Source organism: Patella vulgata, chromosome 4 (assembly GCF_932274485.2).
Source record: "Patella vulgata chromosome 4, xgPatVulg1.2, whole genome shotgun sequence".
In the NCBI taxonomy this organism is placed as follows: domain Eukaryota; kingdom Metazoa; phylum Mollusca; class Gastropoda; family Patellidae; genus Patella; species Patella vulgata.
Window position 1 is genome coordinate 45,334,126 of NC_065882.2, and position 27,937 is coordinate 45,362,062.

General features: G+C 34.4%; 2 protein-coding genes across 2 annotated transcripts; both read right to left on the reverse strand.

The window, feature by feature from the left end:
* Positions 1-3,544: 3,544 nt before the first annotated feature.
* LOC126818223 (DIS3-like exonuclease 1) lies at positions 3,545-10,671 on the reverse strand. The gene is made up of 10 exons (XM_050545509.1): positions 10,548-10,671; positions 10,116-10,269; positions 9,536-9,631; positions 9,062-9,214; positions 7,986-8,135; positions 6,301-6,405; positions 5,995-6,137; positions 5,318-5,489; positions 4,243-4,377; positions 3,545-3,821 (listed from the first exon to the last, which is right to left on the reverse strand). Exons 2-10 carry the CDS (start codon positions 10,233-10,235, stop codon positions 3,657-3,659), a joined length of 1,239 nt encoding a protein of 412 aa, XP_050401466.1. The 5' UTR covers positions 10,236-10,269; positions 10,548-10,671; the 3' UTR covers positions 3,545-3,656.
* Positions 10,672-19,726: 9,055 nt separating this feature from the next.
* LOC130010468 (DIS3-like exonuclease 1) lies at positions 19,727-27,907 on the reverse strand. The gene is made up of 9 exons (XM_056100222.1): positions 27,659-27,907; positions 25,702-25,870; positions 25,245-25,387; positions 24,742-24,893; positions 24,470-24,551; positions 21,450-21,591; positions 20,832-20,961; positions 20,125-20,279; positions 19,727-19,866 (listed from the first exon to the last, which is right to left on the reverse strand). The coding sequence occupies exons 2-9, from the start codon at positions 25,865-25,867 to the stop codon at positions 19,727-19,729; spliced, it is 1,110 nt and encodes a 369-aa protein (XP_055956197.1). The 5' UTR covers positions 25,868-25,870; positions 27,659-27,907.
* Positions 27,908-27,937: the final 30 nt, after the last annotated feature.

Genomic DNA, 27,937 nt, shown 5'->3' on the forward strand with positions numbered 1-27,937 from the left:
AGTCAAGGTACTGATGTATTGAAACTAAATGCAAAGGCAGGGGACAAAAAAAGTAACTGTTCATATTGCTAATGTGGACTTTTCTGCACAATCTAGGGAATTCTGATAATGGGCCTTACTGAGTCCGGGATTCTTTCGGTATCAATTATTAGCACATGTATTTTTGAACAGCTTTGATCCCAGGCCCTATATTTGGACATCCTTAATAGCAAGGTCCACTTGCTCTAGAAGAAAATCACACTGATTATGTCTCCAATTACAATTTGTAATTATTAAACAAAACTGCTAACAAAATCCAATTACAATTTGTAATTATTGAACAAAACTGGTGACAAAATAGATTCTGTATTTTATTTAACAATGTAATATATATTCAACAATTCATTATTTAGATTTAGCTCAATCAGAAGATGATTAGTTTATTTACAATATAAACCCACAATGATAATAATGATACTATATAATGATGATAATAATAGCACTAGCTATATATGTGCATGTTCATAAATCACAAAAAATTGAGTTACTTTCTAAAATTTGCTGCAAACTCACATCATTATTAACATTTTACAGGCCGATTTCCCTCAAGTGTTACGACAATATACAATCAAACAAATTTAAAAAAACAATATACTGCTTGCATTGTGAATTTTATATTTTAGTAAATGAACAGTCAACTTTATAAGATATAATGAATGTGTCACAATTGGTATGTTAATTTGCTATGTATAATTGTGACATGGTTTATTTCTGTGATTTAGGGTACCTAATTAATTTGGTACATGGCTAAAGGGAATATTTATTTCTTTTAAAGACATTTATTAAGGGTTGTACAGGTTAATAAAGTTTAATTATTTTCAATGTATACTATTCAAAAAAAGTAGGGGATATTTGATTTTGGGGGCATAATACTAAAATATGCAAATGACTACGAAAAAAGTCACTATAGAACCTAACAGAAGAAACATTTCCAGTTACATGTGACGCCCAAACGCACCAATAGCTACCGCATGGAATGCAGGTCATGCTTGGGATCATCATGGGGGTCCAACCCAAGATTTGCACGACTCTGACTTTGAATGTTACAGTCATTGTGGCATTGAATTCCAGGGTGGAAACATCAGTTTAATTGTTTTAGTGACCAGAAAACAAATTTTGATATGCGTCGGCTTACCCAAAATGAAAGGTTACGTGCCCTTGGCATGCTACAGATCGGCACAACACAGGCGGTTGTGGCGCGGACGATGAATGTTTCTCAGTCTGTCATAAGCAGGCTATGGTCCAGATACCGTGATACACAATCTGTACAGGACAGACCACGCTCAGGTCGACCAAGGGCGACAATTCAAGCCCAGGATCGATTTATCCGTACCTTGGCCTTGAGAAATCGTGCCATCACAGCAAATCAGATCAGCGCTCGTCTTCAAACAGACACTGGTGTGAGAGTGAGTGGCCAGAGGATTCGGAATCGACTGCATAGGGGTCACCTTCGCGCCCGACGTCCTCGCGTGATCCCTTGTTTGAGAGATCATCACATTCAGGCAAGACGTCGTTGGTGTAGGGATCGTCAACACTGGGATAATCGACGCTGGAGCAATGTGATGTTTTCAGATGAGTCAAGGTTCACTGTTGATTTTTTGGACAGACGTAGGAGGGTGTGGCGTCGTCGAAACGAGCGCTTCCAAGACGTTAACGTCATCAGACATGATCGATTTGGGGGTGGTTCTGTTATGGTGTGGGGAGGCATCACTGTTGCTGGAAGAACGGCTTTACATGTTGTTGCAGGGCGTGTTACAGGCCAGTACTACCGGGACAACATCTTGGCAGTCCATGTTGTGCCGTTCGCACGACGTCATGGCCGCCGTTTCATCTTCCAGGATGACAACGCAAGATGTCACAGGGCCAGGATCGTTACAGGTTACCTCCAACAACAGAACATCACCACATTACCTTGGCCAGCACTGAGTCCCGACCTCTCCCCCATCGAGCATGTCTGGGACATGCTTGGACAGAGGTTACGTCAACGTCAACAACGTCCTGCCAATGTCCAAGAACTTGCTGCTGCGTTGCAACAGGAATGGGACAATCTGGACCAAAATGACCTTAGACGTCTCATTAGGAGTATGCCACGTCGGATCAATGCTTGTTTGGCAAACAGAGGAGGATTTACCCGTTACTGACTTGGTTGTGATGCTGTGGTAACTTTGCTGTTTGACCCCGGGTATCATTTTACCCTTATAATGGTCAGTCTGTGCCTTACTTAGTCTAACGATCATTTGGAATAAATCGATGAATGTGAACTTCATTTCATTTTGTCATTTGTTTCTTCGTCAGTTTCATTAGGTGACTTTAATAACACTTAAAAATCAAATATCCCCTACTTTTTTTGAATAGTATATATGCGTTGTTTTTACAGAACGATTGTTGGTATGTCTGAGCAAGTTAGGTAATGAGGGTGTAAAGTAATGAATGTGTCTGGATTGTGATGCATGTGCAGGTGGTGTATAATTCTGATTGGATGTTTGAGTGACTAAAAGTTTCTTGGTGTAGGAATTAGAAAAGTTTGTCAGAGAGGTTTAAAATAAGTTACAGGATAGACATGGCTGTTTTCTCTACTTAGATCAGAGAGATTTTAAAGGACCAGACATGACTGTTTTTCAATATCTACGGTAACACCAATGACTGGCTTCAGATGCTTAGAACCTGGTAATTAAATACGATGTATTTAAATGTGATGAATCCGTTCCTTGATGAAATAACATTTAACCGGTAATGTCTAGGTGATCGATATAAATCATATTTCAACCCAGGGGTAACCTGTGAATCATATTGTAGTTTAATCTTGGTGAACTTTGTGAATCGTACGCATGTAGTCTTGGTGAAGTACATTTCAATCTTGGTGAAGTTTTAATACAATTAGTGAGTCTAGGTGAATACGAGAAATAGATCTGTGACATGTGAAGGTTTTGTGTTTTCCGAGAATTTGTGTTCGGGTTTAAAATGTTTTAAAAAAACAACTTACGCAATTGGGATGGTGGAATTAAGACGGAAAATTAATCTGAATGCTAACCAGGAGGATTGATTGAATTAAAGCAACAGAGTATTAAATGCCGGAATGAACTGTAACTTTAACGCATTTAATTTTGTAAAAACCTCTTAAATTGTATATGTAAATTGATTGTACAATATACATATTTAAAATAAATTAATTAGTTGTGTTGTTTGTTGGAAATTTGGAAAAGGGGGCAAGTAAGTTAAAGAACCTGAGGTCACTTTGTGACAGAATGAAACAGGGTTTGTATACTACTTTATCCACCAACGGGGCTAACGAAGACAGGCATTCACCATGCAATGTGCAATGAGGGAAATTTTCCCAGACAGCAATTGAATTCCAACTGTCAAGGGTTCTTTTACATGCATGCCAATGTGTACACAGCATATGACTCCCCTGTAAGATATAACCAGATTTTCTTGTGTCAGTAAGTGTCCAGCCTACAATCATGCACTTTAGTTGCATTATGTCTCACCAGCAATTCAAGTCAAATCAGTGATACATTTTTATTTCTTCTCAGCGTAATAATGATCATAAATCCTCTTTGTATCTAATTAGAGTTGGAAAAAACATAAATAAGCAAATAAAATCTTCTGTCTTACAATCATAATGGCTTCAATGATATTTTTTTAAATGTTTCAAAGATATGATAAAGACTCTTTGAATCATCTGTCTGTCCAAATTCTTGTTTCAATGCTGCAAAGTTCGGGCCAAGATCATGAGAAGGTAACTCTTTCTCACTTTCTTTTATCATTGTGCTTTGTACTTCCTGTAAGATAATTATATAAATATTGAGAATACCACGAGTCTTGTCATTATAAAATGGGATATATCACATTATAACTACTACAGCTTTTCAAATGCAGTGACATTCCAATGGATTTGCTAAAGTGCACTGTATGTAGCACACTATACTACTGCCCACATGCTATATTCTATAGTTTATTTATTGTAGATTTAACATGTGCATGAGTCAAGCTTACACGACTTTGTCGTTTATGCATATTGAGATTTATAAAAATATATTTGTGAAACTGAACAATAATCAGATATTTACTTGGTAACTGTTTGTATATGAAACTATTTCAATCATAAAAACAGTATAATTCAATAAGTGCATTTAGGGATTACCAGAAGAAAAAAATCCATTAATCCTATTTATTATAATGATAAACAGATAGTAAGCTAACCTTTACAATATTTGATCTATCTGTATTCTGGTTACCATATAATGTACTGTTATCATCTTTTAATGGTTTATTATCTAATAGTTCTAGACGAAGAGAAGCTGAATGAGCTCTAGATAATTGTAATGATATCTGGACCTAGATTTAGAAATGATAGCATTTGTATTCAACCTAGTACAACATCTTCAAATTGAATTTAGTTATTGATATATTGTTATGTAGTGCCGTTTCCCAGCTGGGTCTGGCTGTTGATCGGCTTCTGAGGGATTTTGACTGCCTTGCAAACTTCAATATTGTGAAAGTTGAACCTCTATAAGGAATATCAAAAATGGTTTAATTCTGTTCAGTATTTACAAAGATATAATGAGTTGAAAATATCACAAGATTTAACATCCTCTGATCTGTTGGGTAAAACCTTTTGATGTGCCTTATTTTATTCTGATCGAATCCAAGTCAAGAGATTTTCTACCCTTCATAATTTTGATTTGTTTTCTTTAATCAATTGTACTACATTTTAGATATGAACAATTAGATATTGTCTGAAAAATTATCTCATTACTGACTTCTTGTTTTTGATTATGTTTTTGCACAAATTACTGTCCTTTGTCACATGTATTCTAAACTTTGGGTAACGTTTCTCAACCAACTCTGATCTGTTGTGACATGTGTTGTACAAGATACTGGTATTGTTACATGGAATTATCTTTTTTGAATAAAAAAAGTCTGAGATATATTTAGCTTTGAAGTTAGTATACATTAATTTTCAGAAAAAAAGTAATTAGAAAACAACCAAAAACAGCAGATTTCATGCATTGCTCCCACATTTGAGTGTTTTGAAATGTTCTCAAGCCAACAGTGACACAAATCAGAGTTCAAATACCACCTGTTAAAAATTTCGAGCCATATCTGAAATAAAGGCAATCCAACATGTGTTTTATTTATATAATAAAACATGGTTGAAACAGGTTTGATTTAAGATGAAAATCTCATGCTTATAGATGTATGTAATGATGTATTTACTCTGATATAACATAAACTTGATATTGTAAGTTTTGTAACATTAGTATGAAATACTTACTGTAATATGATGAAATAGAGAATATTTATGAGAATTATGTAGAGTGTTTACTGTGATTGATTTATCATCTCTAACTAATGTACCAGACGTCCATTCTGGTCTTTCATCTTTACCAATAAACACAACTTGACCTTCTTTATTTCTTAAATATACAGGCCCTTTAATACCATATCTATATATATAAAATATTTTCAAAAGAGAATTTATCATACTTGTTACTTTATTTTGGTATATATATTACTGATTTTTAAACAATGGTTCTTCTGCTAATTTGCTCCTACAACTATGATGTGATGTTGCTATAACCTTTTCCAGGAAAGTAATGTGATCTCCCAACAATATACATACCTATGTCATTTTGTAATTAATATGTATATCATAAGCTTTAATTTCCAAATTCTGAGAAGAGATCTTTCATGATCTTTGAGAGGCATTTAGTAACTGGATAGAGCAATAAACTCTAGTTTAGTTTATAGATCTTTCAATGTTACCACCTATGTTATGGCCTACAATGCTATCCTTCTAAAATAAGCATGGGATGTTAACCTCCATTCTTTTGTAAATTAAGATTATTACATATTTAAATTCTGCAATGTTTGATTTGAAAATCCATCATCACTTGGAACGATTTTGTACGGAAATTTAAATAGATGATATAGAATACACAGAAGAAATACCTGGGAATAAAAACCAAGAATCCATTGATACGTAGTTGAAATATAACAGCATCTACTATACACTGTTCATCATCAGGTTTCTTATCTTTAAAATATAGAGACTGGAACAATTCCTGTGAATCTCTTTGAGCATTCTGTGCTGCCTAAAAACAAAGACATAAACAAAATATTTAACATTTCCTGCAATTTAACATAAAGAAAATGTTAGTTATAAATTATACACATCAGCGTTATATTATGTAAAAATCCTAAGTTGTGGGTGAGATTAATATTGCTATGGTACATGTTTTAATATAATATATATACCTTGTGTTTAATATTGATATGATCAGCTAATTCATCTAATATTTTATTACTGGGTAAATTATCACTATTATCTACACCAATAGCTGCTAATAACTGTCTATGGACCTGTAATAATAACATAAAGTTTCAATGTTTACCTACACAAACAGTTGTTTTTAAGAAGTTTATAATTTGTTGACCCCCGAATCTACATTAAATATGGAATGATAAAGCCTTAAAAGGAATGTCATCTGACAAAAATATGTTAAGTGTCAACTGTTATTAAGAGAAAACAAGCCAACAGTGAGGCTGATGTCCCCCACTGAAATCCCAAAATAAATAGATGACACATACTAATTAACCGACAATTATTTTTTTTCAAAGTATCGAGCAATCAAACTATACACTAAGTTTCATCACTCTCTATCAGATAGAATCAAGATTATCTTGTCCCAAAGCATCGACCAATGAAATTGATTAGCTCTGCTTAGCTTCAGCTCAAAATGTTAATCATTGAATTCAGTCAAGACATTCACCTAATGAACATCTACATCAAGTTTAAACATTCTACCTCAATTAAAAGCAGAGTTGTTATGTTCCAAAGTTTTGACCAATCAAATTGCTTATCGTTCCTTAGCCTAAGCAGAAAATTCTCACCATCAAACTTATATGCTCTCGCTTCATTATAACCAAAGTTATCGTGCCCCAAAGCATCAACCAATCAGATTGCTTATCTCTGCTTACCATAAGCAGACAATGTTCATCATCGAACTCCATCAAGGTATTCACCTAATGAATGCCTACACCAAGATTGAACATTCTACCTCAATTAGAAGGAGTGTTATTGTGTTCCAAAGTCTCGACCAATCAAATTGCTTATCGCTCTGCTTACCCTGAGCACAAAATGCTCATTATCGAACTTAGTCAAGGTATTGATGTAATGAAACTATGCACCAAGTTTCATCACTCTCACTTAATTACAACTAAAGTTATCGTTGTTACCATAAGTTACCATAAGCAGACAATGTTCATCATCGAACGCCATCAAGGTATTCACCTAATGAATGCCTACACCAAGATTGAACATTCTACCTCAATTAGAAGGAGTGTTATTGTGTTCCAAAGTCTCGACCAATCAAATTGCTTATCGCTCTGCTTACCCTGAGCAGAAAATGCTCATTATCAAACTTGGTCAAGGTATTGATGTAATGAAACTATGCACCAAGTTTCATCACTTTCACTTAATTACAACTAAAGTTATCGTGTCCCAAAGCATCAACCAATCAAATTGCTTATGTCTGCTTACCCTAAGCAGGAAATGCTCATCTTCGAACTCCATCAAGACATTGATCCAATAAACACCTACACTAAGTTTGAACATTCTAGCTCAATTAGAAAGAGAGTTATTGTGTCCCAAAAAGTGTGATGGTGGTACTATTCTTTTATTTCAATAATTTACTTGTGTGTAGGGGTCTTTATGTGGGAGGAAACTGGACGACCTGGACAAAACCCATGAGGTTGGGTAGGCGACCACACTCCATGTCATGTTTAAGCTTGGGATTGAAACCATGCCACTTGATTCAATGACAGACCTTATGACCTATTTATACACATTAGACCACTCACACTCAACCACTAAATTGTTATGGTAATAGAACCATAAATATATGCATGAAATTGTAGTGAGGTTGGTACAGTATACTTACTATTATATCAGCATATCGTCTGATAGGTGAGGTAAAATGTGTATATAGATCTAAAGCTAGACCATAATGAAAGAACTGATCATGTGCTATAGATCCTGTAGAGAAATACTGGGCTGTAGACATGGCATAAACAGCTAACTGACGTAATAACTGAAATATAACAGTATTTATATCACACAATTACAAATTTCAATTTATATTCTGTATTGGAATTGAAAATGGATACTCGTAATAATTCCACCGTTTTAAAAACAATTGTTCCTCTCTTTATGATATTCACAAATAAAATAGCCTTCTTAATACCTTTATAGCACTTGTGTAAAGTCATTTTGAAACTCAAAATATCCTAGTCAATGGCAGGATAGTACAATTTACCTTACATTTACATGTCAAACTATATCATCTGAGTAAAACTATAAAATTGTTTATTTGTATAGAGAAGAGGTATCTAATAAACTATATAGTACAACTTTTCCGCAAAACATACAAGACTAAAATATGTATCTAGGTTATTTACCATTGGTCAGTGTAAATATAAGTTCAGTACCGTATCAAACGATGTTTAATGGAGGCGTATCAGATAAATCATATTGAATCAAATGGGTATATTTAATGGAATACTCTGTACAACTATCAGATGTTCTCTGGTACATTTTCCTGGGAATACAAGCTTTCACCTTTAATAGGTTTTTGATGACTAGTTCCCCGATTCCATGCAAGTGTATGGATATACATGTCTACAAACTTGCCTAAGTAATAGTGGTAAGAGATCATCACTGTTAACAAGTCTCTTGTACAACAATTCAACAAAGGAATCCCTGAATGACTCAATATTTTCAGCTGAAATTTTCAGACATAGCTATTTGGGTTATTTCGTCATATTACAGCATTTAATTTGTCTACATAAACACAGTTATATGGACGGCTACCCTGTGAAATCTAAGATTTCCCCTTTAATACTTGCTTGCGGAGACAAACATTGCCAAGCAAACTATTGGGCTGATGAATTTTTTAAAATATGGGTACCAGTATATGTCTGTGAATAAAACAATATGGAGTAGAAATAGATATTATACCTTATTGACAGTTGGATCATTAACATCAACACATTTATTTAATGATTCTGCTAGACTTTTATTAGATGTAGTGTCAATATTAAAACCTCTAGATGCAGCACACTTGATCAACATATCAAACTGATCTTGTCTGGGTGATGGGTGATTACGTAGCTACAAACAAAAACATTACACCATAGACAATTAATATTCTTAAAACTATTCATATTTATAAATATCTGTGATGTCATTAAAATTCACAGGGTGACTTCTGTTAGTAAAATTCTCAGAGAATAATTCAGAGAAATATTGAAGGCAAATCAAAGGAAAAGACTAAAATTTTACAAAGCTAACTCTGATCTAAAGCTTTCGAATTATAATTTGAACAAAACAAAAATGTTCTTAAAAATACATTGTGGAGAAATTTACCCAAGTAGCAAGGATAGACAATCCTTTCGGAGGTTTAAAAGTTTATTGTATGCTTTTAAAACTTACCAATGCTTGATTTGGAAAATGTTCAACTATTTTTTTGGCTACCCAGTGATTAGCAAATATCATACATTCTGCTATAGTTTCATGTACTTCTAAATGCTGGATGATAAATGCATAAACATAGTGAGAATCTTCTACACAAGTAATATTGTATCGAAGAGGTCAAAACTCAAAACTATCGAGATAGAAATGATGTTATTTACCCCAATTTTTTTATTTTAAATTGTCAATAGACTCATAACTTTTTAAAGAAAATTCTAAGCCACAGTGGCTCAGTAAGTAAGGCGCTGGCTTGCTGATCTATAGGTCCTGGGTTTGATCCCGGTGTTAGCCGAGCGTGGTTTAGGTTATCAATGACGCAGGAGATAGGGTCTGGCAGGAACAGCATCTAGTCATTTGGATGGAATGAAAAAAACGAGTTCCTATGTACATGTTGGTGTGGACATAAACAAAGCTTCATTATACATGGTGTAAGTCTGTCTCTATTAGACCGGATAGAGCAGAAACATAGGACATTTCTAAATTGAAGGTAGAAATTTGGATGATTTATATTAGTAAGATAAATTAGTAAATGATGACTTACATCTTTTGGTGTCAGGTTTTCAACATCTGATTCTTCCATCTCTACTCTAACTTCAACACTATCTAACTCTAATCCACCACCACTAGCTCTTCTAGACTTTAATATTCTAGCTACACTCATTAGTTTATTAACAGCCCATCTTAATTCACCAAGTCTATCAATTTACAACAATAACATATCAATAAAAAAAAAACTTGGTGCAGGAAGGAGGGCCTGTCTAGAGGTCCTGTGTACACATTGGCATGCACATAAAAGAACTTGTGAAGTTGGAATCAGAAATAAGAGGAGGCCATAGTGCTGTTCAGGCAAAATTTCACTCATAGCACATGGAATGGTGTATGCCCGTCTTCATTAGCTACATGTAGTAGGACCTTAAGCCCCATTTTGTTTCATTTCATCTGGTATACAGATGATATATATATTTATATATACCTTATATCTAGTTCTTTCTGATCAAGACCTTGTAATTCAGGTATATTTTCTATAATCTCATCATCATCAGCTCCTTCATTTATTCTCTGAGCTATCTAAAGAAAACAAGAAATCTCCAAAAATTAGCACTCCACTAAAAAAAAAAAATATTTTTTTTTAAATTGTATGTTACAAAATCTAATGTTTTGCACAATTGCATTCAAATTTACTGTGAAATTATGTAAAGTGAATTTAATTACCTCATAAAATAGTTTATAGTTTGATTGTATAACTGTTCTTCCATACCAAACCTTTTTTACTTCATAATCTTTTGTCATTTCCCATATTACACTCATAGCATATCTGATAAAATACAGACAATAATAAATACATTAACAAACGTACAGTAGATTATAAAATACTTTATATGACAAAAAAGTTAACAAACATACTTCCACCCTGAACTAGGGGTGTGTGTTATTGAAGGGAAATAAAATTTTCCCATCACTTTCAATGACCAACAGATCGATGTCCTTGTCAAAATACAGCCTGTATAGACTATTTCAGAATTGCATGCTGCTGTCAGCTTGACATCAATAGAGCTCATATACAAGATTATGCTAAATGTAGTTGCTATAATAGATAAAAATATTACTTATGCAATAAATGTTTTATCAGATTGTGTTTTATTTCAACACAGTGTAATGGAGAATTCAGAAAATGTCTAATAAATATAATACTAACATTGGAGAAATTATCATTAACGTTCACTCTCAATTTCACCAAAGTCCTGAGTATTTCATCAAATAAGGCCTTTACACATCAGAAATACAAGAGCTGGTGCCAGTGACAGGACAAAGATCAAAAAAAATATTTTTTTAAAATTTATGTATATTTTTTACCTATCAACCCCACTTATTAAAGAACATAAGTTTGAACTGAGTATAGGTGGTATCATATCATATCTTCTATCAGATAGATAAACTGTTGTAGATCTTGATCTAGCTTCTATATCAGTTAAACTACCACCTTCTGTAAAATATGTAACATCTGCTATATGTACACCAAGTTCCATATTACCATTCTCTAATTCTCTGGTAAAATAAAATAAAATACACATTTTTGTGAAATGGATCTTCTGTCTGAGCAATTCCATAAAGAAAGCTCCCCAACAATAAATTTGGAGATCTTTAGTTAGTAGGAAATTTTCTTTTAATCCATGTAATAGACATCAAATCAAATCACATTAGTGCCACAAAGTATGAGGTTATCCTTAAGGTCCCAGATCGACTCTATATAATTTCAACAGATAATTATTATATGTGAAATATTCTCTATGTTGAGTTTTATAGTTCCACGGGGAGTTTGACCGTAGCCATGTTTTAAAATGGGGATTTGAAAAATATGTTAGTTTTAATGTCATGTAAATTGACCAATAGGGCCAATGACATTTCTGTCAATTTTTAACTCAAGCTCTCATGTTTCTGGAAATACATGTCACCAAACTTGAATGAGTCAAATGTAAAAATTTCATAACATCAGCTTTTACAGCCAAACCAAGTGTATTCAAAAGAAATTTCACCAAAATCAAAGGGGTACAGTTTACCTCATCAGGTGATTTGAAGTGGAATGACCCTTTAATGATGCTACAATACATAAAAAATCTATACCTATGCTTACAACATCTTAAATAAATATTAGGATATACGATATGTACCTTATACTTAATGTATCATCAACATCTTCACAACCTTTAGGATCTATACTAAATACAAGATGACTTCTACGTAAATCACGACGTCTACTTATTTCTTCATCAGTCATTGTCCAGGGATTATCACTCGTATCTGATGGTAGTTCCTTAATCTATATAATATATACCAATATAAAGGATTATAAATAAAGTTTTTACTATTACAAATGGTAAAATCTAATGAAGCCATTGTAACAACAGGGTCTGTATTCAAAGGATATCTTAAGTCTAAGATAGGCCCTTAACTACTAGCTTTCACTTAAATATACGTAACTTCCTGTAAGCTAAGGGCAAGTGGTATTCAAAGGCACTGTTAAGTATCAAATTGTCCCTCAAAGTTAAGGGGGGGTTGGATGGCTGAATGATTAGCGTGCGCGCGCTGTATCATAAAGTCTGTCATTGAGTCGACTGGCGTGGTTTCGAATCCCCGGTTGTACGTGGCAAGGAGTAGGGTCGCCTGTCCAACCTCGTGGGTTTTCTCCGGGTCCTCCGGTTTCCTCCCACTGCTAAAGACCCCTACGCGCAAGCGAATTATGTAAATAAAATTAAACCATATGTTAGTCCCGAAATGACCTAGTTTGTGTCGAGTGGACGTTAAACCCCATTTCTCTCTCTCTCTCTCAAAGTTAAGCTGCCTTAAATTTTAAGTGTTTAGTATTTTAGTGGTATTCAAAGTCCAGTTTAAGTGAGAAAAATCCACTTAACTTTAAGTGACCTATGGGCAGAGGCGTAGCCGTGAAATATATATTGGGGGGGGGGGCGCAACCCTAACCCCTAACCCTAACCCATTTTTTAAAACCCCTTAAAAATATAAACAAACACCATGTGGCCATGATGTCTACCAAGACACCGCGTGCAAAAGCATTATAGTTACGTTGCTGGCTGAGTGGGCGATAAATATTTGGTTTAGGCGGTTATGTTTTTGGGTACCTACATGCGATTCACTCTGATAAGTGGCAGAAAAAAATTAACAAAATATTACTGACAGGCTAACTAGACACAATTTTATGGAACACAGGTACTTTTTACTTCACACATGTTTCCAGGATTATTATCTCTGTGTTTTATTTTAGCAGTATAAACCATATTAGGATATGTACAGCTTTTATACAGATAGAATCTTAACTAATCCTAATAATTGTTGTAAATAAATAGGAGTTAGGGCCTACTATGTAAATTTTTTTTGGGGGGGGTCCAAGTATATTCAGACCCCCCCCCCCCCCCAGACCCCCCCATGTGTGACACCCATATTGGGGGATTCATATTGAAACAAAGACAATGTCGCCGAGCGTAGCTGGCCTCAAATTATTTTTTTTTCATTGTCAGCTTTATGTTGTAGTGCCATAATAGAGTATAAGGTTACTACCACCGAGATAGCCAAGGATCATTTACCACGTTCGTATTGCTTAATCATGTTTCCACGACTGTCATATAATAAAGTTAAATTCATTTGTGATGACATGGCTTTACAGATTTCAGAAATTATTTATACTACCGCTAGAAGCAAGGCATGGTTTATTTTTTACAACTCATTCCCATATACAGTGGACTCTGTCAAATCCGACATTGTACGGGATCGTTACAATATGTCAGATTACGCAGAGTGTCAGAATACTCAGTTTTCTCAAAGCCGGAAGTATTATCTTCGAAAACCGGAAGTATTATTATAATGTAATTAATTATAATTATTATAATCCCCAGAACGTTATTCCCTTTAACAAGCGGTTGCCATGCAAGATACGCCCACATTTTGCAAGAGATGGACAGAGAACAAGCTCAAAAAAAGACGTGATTTTTTCGTACAGTCAAGGGCCATAATTCAGGAAGTTATGATCCAATATGTGCGAATATCAAAAGGAACCAAGATCTTTGGGTTATAAATATGTATTTCAAGTTTCATCAAAATCGGATCAAAATTGTGACCTCTATAGGGTCCACAACCTTGATATACCATATTTTTACGCTATTTGAGAATGAACGGCAGCCATTTTGTCTGTCAATTTTGGGCCAAATTTCACGAAATTCGAACTCCGTCGACCTTAGGGTGTAACGGTGACATAATAATAGGTTTTTTTAAATCTGATAAAAATTATGACATATATAGGGTCCACAAGCTAAAAACGTGATTTTTCCTACAATCAGGGACCATAATTCAGGAAGTTACGGTCCGATATGCGCGAATATCGAAAGGAACCAAGATCTTTGGGTTATAAACTTACATTTCAAGTTTCAACAAAATCGGATAAAAATTGTGACCTCTATAGGGTCCACAACCTTGATATACCATATTTTTACGCTATTTGAGAACGAACGGCGGCCATTTTGTCTGTCAATTTTAGGCCGATTTTCACGAAATTCGAACTCAGTCGTCCTTAGGGTGTAACGGTGATATAATAATACGGGTTTTTAAATCGGATAAAAATTATGACTTCTACAGGGTACACAAGCTAAAAACGCGATTTTTCGTACAATCAGGGGCCATAATTCAGGAAGTTAAAGTCCGATATGCGCGAATATCGAAAGGAACAGAGATCTTTGGGTTATAAACTTACATTTCAAGTTTCAACAAAATCGGATAAAAATTGTGACCTCTATAGGGTCCACAACCTTGATATACCATATTTTTACGTTATTTGAGAACGAACGGCGGCCATTTTGTCTGTCAATTTTGGGCCGATTTTCACGAATTTCGATCTCAGTCGTCCTTAGGGTGTAACGGTGATATCATTATACGGATTTTTAAATCGGATAAAAATTATGACTTCTATAGGGTCCACAAGCTAAAAACGCGATTTTTCGTACAAACAGGGGCCATAATTCAGGAAGTTACAGTCCGATATGCGCGAATATCGAAAGGAACTGAGATCTTTGGGTTATAAACTTACATTTTAAGTTTCAACAAAATCCGATAAAAATTGTGACCTCTATAGGGTCCACAAGCTAAAAACGTGATTTTTCGTACAAACAGGGGCCATAATCCATGAAATTTCGATCCGATACATGCCAATATCGAAAGCAGCCGAGATTTTTTTGGGATAAAGCTATATTTCAAGTTTCGTCAAAATCGGACAAGAATTGTGACCTGTAGAGGGTCCACAAACAAATTGTGGACGGACGGACGGACGTCCGGACGGACAGGGGCGACGACAATATACGTCCACATGAAAATGTGGGCGTATAAAAATGATAAACCTTTCTGTACATTTAAAATTTTATTACATTAATTTTTATTTCATATAACATGCGTAGGCACTTTGAATGGGTCAAGTCTGTCGTTAATTTATCTTCTTCATCGTCTTCAGTTGATCGCACACTTGTCTTTGGTGTCAAGTATTCATTGATAATCTGTCGTTCTATGTCCAGGTCTTCGTCACACGGTTCGGATAGATCTGTAGGGTGAACAAACTTAGGTATTCAAGTTCAATCGGCATGCACAACGAATGTTTCCAACAGGTGCTAGGAATATTTTTACAACTGTGAATAATTCGTGGGAAAATTCGTGGGTATTCTTGAGTATTTGTCACAACTGTCTTATAAGGGATTATAAAATTATCAAAGTAATCAACAAAGACCTACGCAACCGAGTTTTAATCTCACGATAATTGGCTTCACACCCACCGATTGAAGGTCAGATTATACAGTGTTGATTCAATGGAAATCATGTGACGGGACAGCTGATTGATGTCGTAATTCGGAATATTCAGAGTACGGATTACTCAAAGGTTGGACAGGCAACCCTACCCCTTTTCACGCCGTTCCGGCAAAGGATGCACACTATCATAATTTATCATAAGTTATAATCATACTATTTTCATGTGTTACAGAGTCAGTATAATATTTCGACAAACATTTTCCTAGTAATGTAAACTAAGAATTTAATAGAGCAGAGTGATGCTCTTAAGGGGGCATAACTTGCTTGCAATGTTAGAAATTCATGATTTTTGGCATTGGAGGGTACTCTATAAATTGAAAATTCATGCTATTTGGCGAATGTTAGTATTCCATAATTTAAGTGTGGAGTTAAGTTTTTCAAATAGCCAAGTATACTTAAGTATACATTACGATTAGATATTATTGCATATGATTCCATTATTATAATCAAAGGATCACTGTCTTCCTAATTAAATGGTTTCATTGAATGTTTGGATTGTACATAGTATATAATATATATTTCGTACCTTCTGTCTGTATCAGTATTGTGCTTGATAACGACAAGAGAATCATTGTTGAAACGTAGCTTTAATAGAAATATAGTAATTGTTATCCAAAGAACTGTTGTGTTTATTTTTAATGTGTTCAATTACTAAATGCCATTCAAACAGTATACTCAAAGCCCTTAAAAACGCAATGCCAAATTCAAAGTTTATTTACTGCAACAACTTTTAAAAATGTACATAACAATTGACAAAATCAAGATAACAAGCATCTGTGGATAATTTCATGAAAGAATTCACTACAAATGCACAAAACCGAAACATCAGAGAACCATGAAACAAAGCAGGGGTCAGCTGAAGTCAATATCGGGTTTGTCCACCCTGAGCTCTTACACATGCCTGAAGTCGCCATGGCATGGACTGGCACAGATGTCTCATTACACGCTGTGGGATTATTTGCCAATGATTTTGGAGTGCCTGTGCCAACGCTGCAACAGTTCGTGGTGGCACGGCTTGAGTTCGAAACCGTCGTCCAAGTTCATCCCAAAGGTGTTCGATCGGATTTATGTCGGGAGACATAGCGGGACAATCCATAACACGGACATAACGATTGTTCAGAAAGTCTCTTGTCAACCTGGCAGTGTGGGGTCGGGCGTTGCCATGCTGGAAAACCTTCTGTTGACGGACGCCATATTGAGCCAGCAATGGAAGCAACACCGGATGAAGGATGGTGTCAACATAATGTTGAGCGTTGAGATTGCCTTGGACCACCACCAACAGGGACCGAAAGTTGACGTTGATAGCATCCCAAACCATGACGCCAACTCCCCCGAAACGATCCCTTTCCAGCACGCAGTTACAAGCAAAGCGTTGATGTGGACATTGGTAGATACGGTGATGTCCATATCTGGAAAACTGAGGTTGAATCAGGATTCATCCAAGATGACATTTCGCCATGGTGTGTTGTGCAGATACCCCTGATTTGCGGCCCATTGCTGTCTGGAAAGTCGATGACGATGCAAAAGGATTTGACCTTGGTAAGGTCGACGGCAGCGTACCCCCAAGAGCAGCCAGACGCCTTCGGATTGTTTTTGGGCTGATCTGACGTTGCCATGTTCCAGCAGTCCCCGTGGCAGTAGAGTAGCTGACTGGAACCTGTTGCACAGATGCTGTAGTCGGATATGGCCATCTTGAGCAGAGGTTGTTACTACAGGTGGCGCTCCAGGTCGGGGTCGATTGGCAACTCTTCTAGTGGCATGGAAGCTTTGTCTGAGGCGAGCAATTGTCGATGGGTGGACATTAAAGTGTCTGGCGATGGCTACCTGTGATGCCCCCTGATCCAGCATGCCAATAGCTCTGTTCCTGTTTTCTTGTGTAAGGCGTGGCATTTTTCCGAAGTGTTGAATGTTGAAATTTTGATCTCTATTTAAAGGGCCAGAGTGCAGGGAATGCACATGCAAAACGTGTGACATGGGACTGCTTAAAATCGTGAAAAAAGACAAGTGTTGCGTTTGCTCGAACAAAGTTCATTACCGAGAACTAATATTGGGTTCAAACCCAGAATTCCACAAAAAGAGACCCATCACAAGTTTCACTTATGTGCCATAAGATAGGAAAGCCCAAGAAAACGTTTACCAGAAATATTTCACGAATTACGCATTTCATTTTTAATGGCTTTGAGTATATATGTAAAATACAACCTTTGAATACCGATTTAAGATAATACAGTCAGTTATGTGGAAAAATTTTGTGTTTTTACTTAACTTTAAGAAAACCTTTGAATACGGACCCTGGTATATAACTTTTATGTTGTAAACACTTCCTAAATTCTCTCTTACCAGTTTTTGAAAAAAATGGAAAAAATCTCTTGTTCATAAGAATTTTAATGGAGGTTTCTATGATTTTAAATAAATAATCATGATTAGAGAAAACCCATCATACATGCCACAGACATGTAATAATCATGCATGATTTGAGAAATAAACAACAAGGAGGAAATATCTGAACTTGTTGAATATATAAATGTAAATAATTAAAAAAAATCAAACCTGGTTATCAGTAAATGGAAGGGCTTGTATTGAATTCTCTACCAACAAGGTAGCCACTTCCGTTTCCAAATTACCTAACATTCCAAGACTTCTTACAAAATGTCCGTTTGGATACTGAGAGTCCATTTCCCATGAATCAAGTCTGACTAGTACTCTGTAAGAAAAAATTTTCATAGACAATATGGAGTGACTAACAAAATAAATACAACTGGTAATTGATTCAAAAGTACAAGCTTACTATCGACCATGAACCAAGCATGATGTCATCGCTGCCATTATGGAATTGCGACACCATATAGAAAATTGAGGTCTGTCAATTTATGTGCAATGGTGCAAGGAACAAGCATGCCTCGTTTCATGTCAATCGTTATTGAATTGGTGAAGCCTACTATAGGCTTTTTTCGAGGAGCATCGTCCCAAAGTAGAACAAAGGGGCTCAGTTTCTGGTCCCAAAATTCAATGTTATGAATAAATACATCCAACTTATAAGCCAATCTCATAACATACCTCTGTTCTCTGAGTTTATCAATCTGTCGTGTACTAATTCTTATCTTAGGAATTCTATAATCATACGGTATAACTAAGACTTTACCACCCTTATTAACATTTTTATTACCTTCCTGAAATAAAACACAATTATTTAAATATGATCTAATAGATCTAATAATAAAAAATATTATTTAAATATAAACTAATAGATCTAACAGTAACAAATATTTAAATACAATCTAACAGACCTAATAAGAACAAACATTATCTAAATATAATCTAATAGTTCTAACAATGACAAATATTATTCAAATATACACTAACAGTAATAGATTTAATAATAAAAAACATTATTCAAATATGAACAATTAGATCTGTATCAAACATTATTTAAATATAAACTAATAGTTCTAACAATATTACAAACATTATTTAAATATAAACTAAAATATCCCAATAAATATTAGGAACTTTTTCCACATATTTCAATTCAAAGATTGATGTCCAAGTTGCAACCTGCGCGGTAAGCTCATTTACTGATCCAAACTACTAGATTTTTCTAACTATAGTTGTTGAAACTCATTTTATTAGCAGAAATAAAAGCCCCCACCCCACACTCCCTAAAAAAAATCCATCCTAGAAGTTTATCAATTGCTCAAAATTCCTATCATTCCAGAATGAAACTTGATTTATTTCTAATGTTCTTGACATTCACCATCACATAAACCTAACTATAACAATATTGTATTTTACACTTTAGAAGTATGGTAGTATGATGATTACCTCATCAGGTGAAAATGTAGCCACATAATCTCTCCAGTTTCTCTGTAATATACCTACTATAATACCTGTTGGTACAACACTATCTGATTCTTTATCATCAGCAGATGATTTATCTAAAATATATATTATACTTACTCTATAATAAATATAAAATACATATTCTACTTACTCCTTACTCTATATAAATATTATCTTATATCTTAAGATGCTCTATTAATAAGACTAAATTGGGCCATCCTTTGTTAGAATTTGGAAGGTAAACAGCTTCTTCTTTAGTGAAAATATAAAAATATAGCTTTACACACCATCTTCTATCTTGTAAATACAGTTTGGAACATATTTTATTATTTTGTTTTATTAAGAATAAGTACCTTCACTTTCAGCTGGGCTTATGGCTAAAGATCTTCCCTTCCACTGTGATTGAGGTAAAATTTCTACAACAACTCTATCCCCATGTATTGATCTATTTCTAGATACCATACCATGTATAAATATATCGTCTACACTATCAACTTTTTTCAGTCTTCTGTATAATAAAATATAAATTTATCACAGAATTTACCTCTCTTACACAGATGACTATTTTACTTTGGTTATAGTTTATTTGTCCCAAGCAAACAGGCTACAACTAGCTTTCATATTTGATTTTGTTTTCTTAATAAAGCTGTGAGATATTTGATATTTTCCGAAAAATGCAAATGATACACAGTTACTTTAAGTGACCATGACTATTCAATACTTTTCATAAAACTTAGCAAAGAGGTTATCAAAATGCAGCAATAATCTTAAAAATTGTATTAATCATGGTAAACCATGAATGTATCTGAGTTATAGAACAGACAGGTTTATCCAAGCAAAAGTGATAGCCAGTCAAGATGCTGGTCTCCAACTCCACCTGACAGAGCTTCAGATAGTTGCTTGGGACTATAATAAGAGCCTTCCATACACAATTAACAGTTTTATTCATTGAAATATATATCTTGGGTGTCTCCTTTCACAGACGATATTTTGTACTTTTCTACTATCGTATGTATATTTTAGAATTAGATACATTTTATTCTTTTGATAAATGACATACCCTGATCTTCTTACAAAAGCCTCTGTAGATGCATTGTGTCTGTTAACTTCTAATATGCCCTGTATGTATCTTCCAGATTTAATACCAGCTTCTAATACATCAAGTGGTAAATATCCACTATAATCACGATCTGTAAAATATAAACAATTAATACCAACCTTTAATACATTAACTGGTATATAAGTATCCACTATAATCAGGACTTTATAGATCAAAATAGTTCATAGCCCAATAGTGAGGTAATATCATGGTTATCATACCTGCCTTCATTATAAATTTTTTAGTACCAGAAAACAATAAAAAAATAAAGGCATACATATTACTTTACTTAAAAAATGTCCAGTTTGGGTGTTTATTAGCCTTGTTTAAGTAGTTAAATGTTAACAATTTGCCTCGAGCTAATAAATTATCATAAAGTGTACAAGCTCTAAGTAATAGGGACCATCTGAAAAAAAAAGACTCATGAGGCATATTACTGTAAATGAAGGGGTAACTGAAAAGTTAAATTTTTTTCATAATATTTGTAAATACTGAGTAACAGGTATCCCTTAATTTTTTGGTTTTTCTGACTAAGCATGCATTCCCCCAAATTCAAATTAAATTATGACAAGCCTTCACCTTTTGATTTATTTTCTAAAGCTGTTGTTAAAGATTCATACAAATCCATAATTCCCTCTAACTGTTCCCAGAATCCAGTCAAATAATCTTTTACTGTCATCACAAACACATTTACTTTCTTATCAGAATATAATTGAATGGCCTACAAAAATAATCTCAATATAGAAAATAATAACAATCCCACACAGCCAGTAAATTAATACACCCACTTTTTGCAAGAGATGGACAGAGACCAAGCTAAAAAAAAAAAATAAAATGATTTTTCGTACAATCAGGGGCCATAATCCAGGAAGTTATGGTCTGAAATACGCGAATATAGAAAGGGACTGAGATATTTGGGATATAAAGATATATTATTTTAAGTTTCATCAAAATCGGATAAAAATTGTTACTTCTAGAGAGTCCACAACTTTGGTATTACATACTTTTACACTATTTGAGTACAAGAAGCGGCCATTTTGTCAGGCAGTTTTGTTCCGATTTTCATGAAATTCGAACTCCGTCATTAGGGTGTAACGGTGATACATTTAAACGCTTTTTAAAATCAAATAAAAATTGTGATGTCTACTTCTAGAGTGTCCACAACCTTGGTATTATATGCTATTACACTATTTGTGTACAAAGAGCGGCCATTTTGTCCGGCAGTTTGAGTCAGATTTTTACGAAATTTGAACTCGACCTTCATTGATGTATTTAAACGTTTTTTTAAATCGGATAATAATTGTGACCGCCACAAGCTAAAAATGTTATTTATAGTACAATCAGGGGCCATAATTCAGGAAATTAAGATCTGATATGCGCAAATATCGAAAGGAACCAAGATCTTTGGGTTATAAACATGCATTTCAAGTTTCATCAAAATCATATGAAAATTGTGACCTCTTAGAGTGTCCAGAACAGTGATGGGATTTCGCCTGTATATTCCGGACATGTCCGACGCTATTTTCCAAACATCCTAAAATGTCCGATCAGGAATATTCAAGACATGGTGAATAATATTCAAAATTCCAAAATTAATATAGTGTACTGAGTGTGTAACTACCATTCAACCCGATTATCATTGATAATAGGCTGGATTGATTAGGTAATTAAGTGGTCGACATATTTATCATGCTATACCGTCTATACACCTACCTCAATCAACTACTTAATCTGCCTTGATTAATCCTTTGTCGGACAATTCATCAATCCAATCCTGAACAGAAGTCATTGCTTCTCCTTTGTCGGAATATATATCAATCCAATAAGAGTGATTATAAACTTAATCTACGTGATTAACCAGTGATTCTCCATTGTCAGATGTTTCAATCTCCTTGATGTCGGCCGACAACACGTAGGAATCAATTAGTCATATATGTAACATATCCTAATAGTATATATAACACCCCAAATCAATATACATTGTATCCAATAACTTGTCTGTGATATTTCTTCGGTGGAAGCCGAAGTTAAATAAAGCTATTTCATACACACGCATGGCGGTTATAGTACAGTAATTGAAATGAAAGTAGAAATCTCGCGAGACATGTGAAATTAGGAGATGTAAACATACCAAATTTAATACTTCTGATGTCGGAGAAAAGATTTTATTTTGATGGCATATTGTCGGATTTATGATCATATTTTGAATGGGGTTTATGTTTTTAAATAAATAAACACGCTAAGAAATGTTGATGAATATATCGATTGGAATAACGTAAGTAGTTAATTGTTTTAGACGATAGCACTTGCTAGAGTTCAATGCGATTATTTAGCAGTTGGTGTCACTCGCCTGTGTGGAAGAGCGATGTTTACTGCCAAATAAATTTCGGGATGTCATTTTTTTACCTTCCGTATACAAGTCGAAACGGAGTATAAGACGAATGCCAGACATTTTGTAGAAAAATGTATCGATTTATGACCCAAAACATACGGTAATTTGGGGGGAATTTGAAACAGGTGCGTATTGACACGCTTTCATTCTATGGTATTACGATGTCATGTAATTTTGTAGGAATATTATTGACATAAATTTGAATACCGTACGGGAATTAAACATGAAAAATAACGAGGTGCACCAATTTTTTTATTACGTATGAATTTGAATATTTTGTTGACACATGATTCTTAATTGTGGTTTGAAAATGCCTGCTTAAATAACGATAAGAGTTGTGCCCATTTATTTTCGTGAAAAAAATGTCCGACAAGAAAAATTTTGAAATCCCATCACTGGTCCAGAACCTAAAAAAATGATTATTCGTACAATCAGGGGCCATAATCCATGAAGTTTCGATCAATTACATGCCAATATCGAAAGAAACCGAGAACTTTTGGAGATAAACCTATATTTCAAATTTCATCAAAATCGGATAAAAATCGTGACCTGTAGATTGTCCACAGACAAATTGTGGACGGATGGACGGACCGACGGACAGGGGTGACAACAATATACATCCACATAAAATGTGGGCGTATAATAAAAACTGAAATTATTTAAGATTGGCTGGGTTTTTTTTTGGTTTTTTTCATGTACAGTAAGGCAATAAAATTTAACAATCAACACAGCATGTACATTAATCAAAAATGAAATTGTTTAAGTTTGGCTGTTTCTTTGTGTAGGCCTACATTAAGACAATTAAATTCAAGATTCCAACAACGATAGATGTCTTAAAAGTTAAAATTCTTAATTAAAATAGCAAACCTTATATACTTTTATAATTGAAAGATGGGGTCCGTTTCAATGAACGGTCTAATTATACAAATCAGATTCAACTACAGTCTTTTCATTAAGAAATGTGTATAGTTTACACAATTTACACAGACCTCTCATATTCTAGAGCAAATAATTAAGGTAAAATCCTATAAAGGTCTTTTGTTTATCTACCATTTTAACAGAGAATCATACATAGTGGCAAGTGTGAAACCAGAACCTAAAATTCTAATATCATGAGACAAAAATTGTCTACCAATTGAAATACATGTATTGGTCAAGGATAAAAGTTCTCCTTTAAATATAGTTTTCCTTCCTGGATTTCTCTTACCTCTTCATTATGGGTCAACATCACCATAGGAATTTGACCAGCTAAATGATCATAATACCATTCACAGGCTTTATATGTACTTCTATAAGAAAAAATCATTCTAAACAATTTTATAAAATTAAAAAAAATCTGATTGAACAGTATTAATATGCTAGTCTCAAAATGACTTTGCAGTCTTGGTAATGCAGACTGAACATGAGCTATTTCTACACCAATTATACAAACTGACCAAATCAACAAAAATCTTATTTATTTACGATAAATATAATGACCTGCTTTGCCACTGAACAAGGTTTTCCCCAGGTAATCGTTCACAGTAAGCATATCTTTGAAATTCATTGTGGAACATAACTGATCTTTTTCTACCATCTTTTATCAGATTCTGTAAACGGGTGTGTAATCTTTTACTGCCTTCATGTTGTACCTAGAATACAGATTGTTTTCAATTTTAAAGATATCAATACTTTGGTTATTTTCAGACTAACACACAGTTATTTATATATTCTTTTACCAGTGAAATACTAGGAATCACAAATTCGGCCAGACCTTTCTCCACTCGGCCTTGAATTCTAACTTTCAAGGCTTCCTTTTATTTGGACGTCAATCATTTTTTGTTCCATCTAAATGGATCAGCAAAATCTATACTTAAAGATCATGCAAAGCTGAAATTCGAATACCACACATTGTAGTCAAGAGACCAATGTCCTAATTGTTTGACTTGCATGGATCCGTCAATATACCTGGTAGGCGTGAGATTGGAGATCAGCTTACTTACACTATGAACAGCTGTTTGTGTAAAAACAATCCCTTTTATATCAGGTGTCTCAAGTATTTCTAAATAGTCTCTAGCAACTTGACAATCAGGTATTATATAATGTGTTGACTCATTTGATAATCTTCCTATGGTACCATGCATACCTGCAATTAAATATTATACCATTCTTTTAAAATTACTAGTGTCATGATAGTCTACAAGCTTCTAACATTTACAGGACTGCTTGGCATTCCTTGAATAAGCTTATAAACCTCTTGTTGTCTGTATTTCTATCTCAATGTTTGGTACATATTGAAAATATTTAGCTGATAAATCATTTTGTAAATTTGCAAGTCAGAAAATGTAAACATTTTAGCAAATTCAAATTCCATGTATAAAATAAACAAAGACCAATTTCTTTTTTTAAAAAAAACAACAGGATTTTTATTTTTAATTAAGTCTGGGATCATTACCATACCAATGTTATTTTCACAGTTTGCCAAACATCGGTCACTCTGACATGGTACATCATCTCTAAGGTACAATTCTCTTACAACACGTAGATTCTTGCCTTGTGATCCTTTTAGTCTTAGTCTTCGTTCGGTTTTCACTAATTTCTCTTCCATTTGTTGAGAGTAGGTCATAATCTGTAATATAACAAACAAAGCAATGTTAGAAATTATTTCAATAAATATTACAATTTATTTCAATAAATATTACAATTTATTTCAATAAATATTACAATTTATTTCAATAAATATTACAATTTATTTCAATAAATATTACAATTTATTTCAATAAATGCAGGGTAAAAACAAGCCAACAGTGAGGCTAACGTCCCCTACCAAAATCCCAAAATAAATAGATGACATATATTAATTAAACATACATTATGCAAGAGCTAAATCTGCCTATTGCAGGTCTTTCTTTAGGCCTGAAATTTTATCTAAATTATTAATTAGACATTAATTTATCCAGAACATAATCAACTCTCGATGTCATTGCTAGTCTGCACTATTTACTGGATTTGAATCCGATCTGCTGCTCAATGCTCATTGATGATTAAATCAAAAAATGGATAATCGAGACTATGTTGTTTATAACTTTAGTAAGGATAATCGAGGCTAAACCTAAAATTCCCTTTACATTATCTAGTTTTTAACTATTATATTGAAAACTGCCAGCTCTTTATCTTATCTCCCATAATGTATCTTTAATTGCACATTTATCTTTTTCAAAAGTATCGAGCAATCAAACCGATTATCTATCCTTAGTCTAATCATAAAATATTCACGATCAAACAGTCAAAGTTTTGAAGTACGTACCTGGTAGCGAAACACTACACTAAATTTCGTCACTCTTTATTAGTTAGAATCAAAGTTATCTTGTCCCAAACTTGGGGACACAAAGTATCGACCAATGAAATTGCTTAGCTCTGCTTTAGCAGAAAATGTCAATCGTTGAATTCAGTCAAGACATTCTACCTGAATTAAAGAATCTATACTCGGACATCTCGGAGTTTCATCACTCTCACCCAATTAGAACCAAAGTTATCATGTTCCAAAATCCCAACCAGTCAAATTGCTTATCTCTGCTTAGTAGTGGAAAATGCACATGATCAAACTCTGTCAAGGCATTCACCTAATAGACACCTACACCAAGTTTGAACATTCTACCTCAGTTAGAAGGAGAGTTATTGTCTTCTTAATCAGATTGAAGTATTTATTTCTGCCTAAGCATAAAATGCGCAGCATCAAACTTTTTTATGGTATTGTTACACCATCACTCAATTAGAATCAAAGTTGTCCAGCTTCCAAGTCTCGACCAATCCAATTGCTTATCGCTCTGCTTACTCTCACTTAATTAGAACCAAAGTTATCGTGTCCCAAAGCATCAACCAATCAAATTGCTTATCTCTGCTTACCCTAAGCAGAAAATGTTCATTTTCGAACTCCATCAAAGCATTCACTTAATAAAAACCTACACCAAGTGGGCTAACTGAGTGAGACGCTGGCTCGCCAGCCTGGAGGTTGGGTGTTTGATCCCTGCATTGGCCGAGAAAGTTCATCAAGATTGTCCGGCGTGGTTCCCACTTGTCAGTGCTGCAGGACGGATGGGCCTGACAAGAACAGCTGTCTAGTCGTTCGGATGGGACGCAAAAACCAAGTTCCCGTGTACACATTGGCAAACTTTACCTCATAGCACACTGTAGTGTAGTCTATGGTGTATAGGCCTACTAATAGTAATAGTAGTACTGTACTATGCCCGACTTCATTAGCCCAGTTCGGAGCAGAACAAAGACAGATGGACAGACCATTTTAATAGTCCCCTGCTTTCTTCGTGAGGCGGGGAACAATTAAATTTATTATTTGCAATAGCATGGTATTGGGAGCTACATAGTTTTGGGGCTATTTTGGACATTATGATATACCTACGCGTTGTTACCCTCTCCACTTGATCTACGTACTCGTACTGGATTTGATTTGGAACTGAATCGAATGATTGATTACAAATCGCCAGTTCTATTATTCTGTGTATGTTTGTCAGAAAATATATCCATGTCTACTGTGATAAAAATGTCACAGCGAATAATATCTAAGATAAAACAGAATCAAAACATTCTTCTTGTCTTGTGTGTTTATATTTTGTGACTTTTAGAGTGGAATTTTCGGAGTTTCGCTTTTGCCAAGGGGGGTAACTGGGTTGCAAAATTA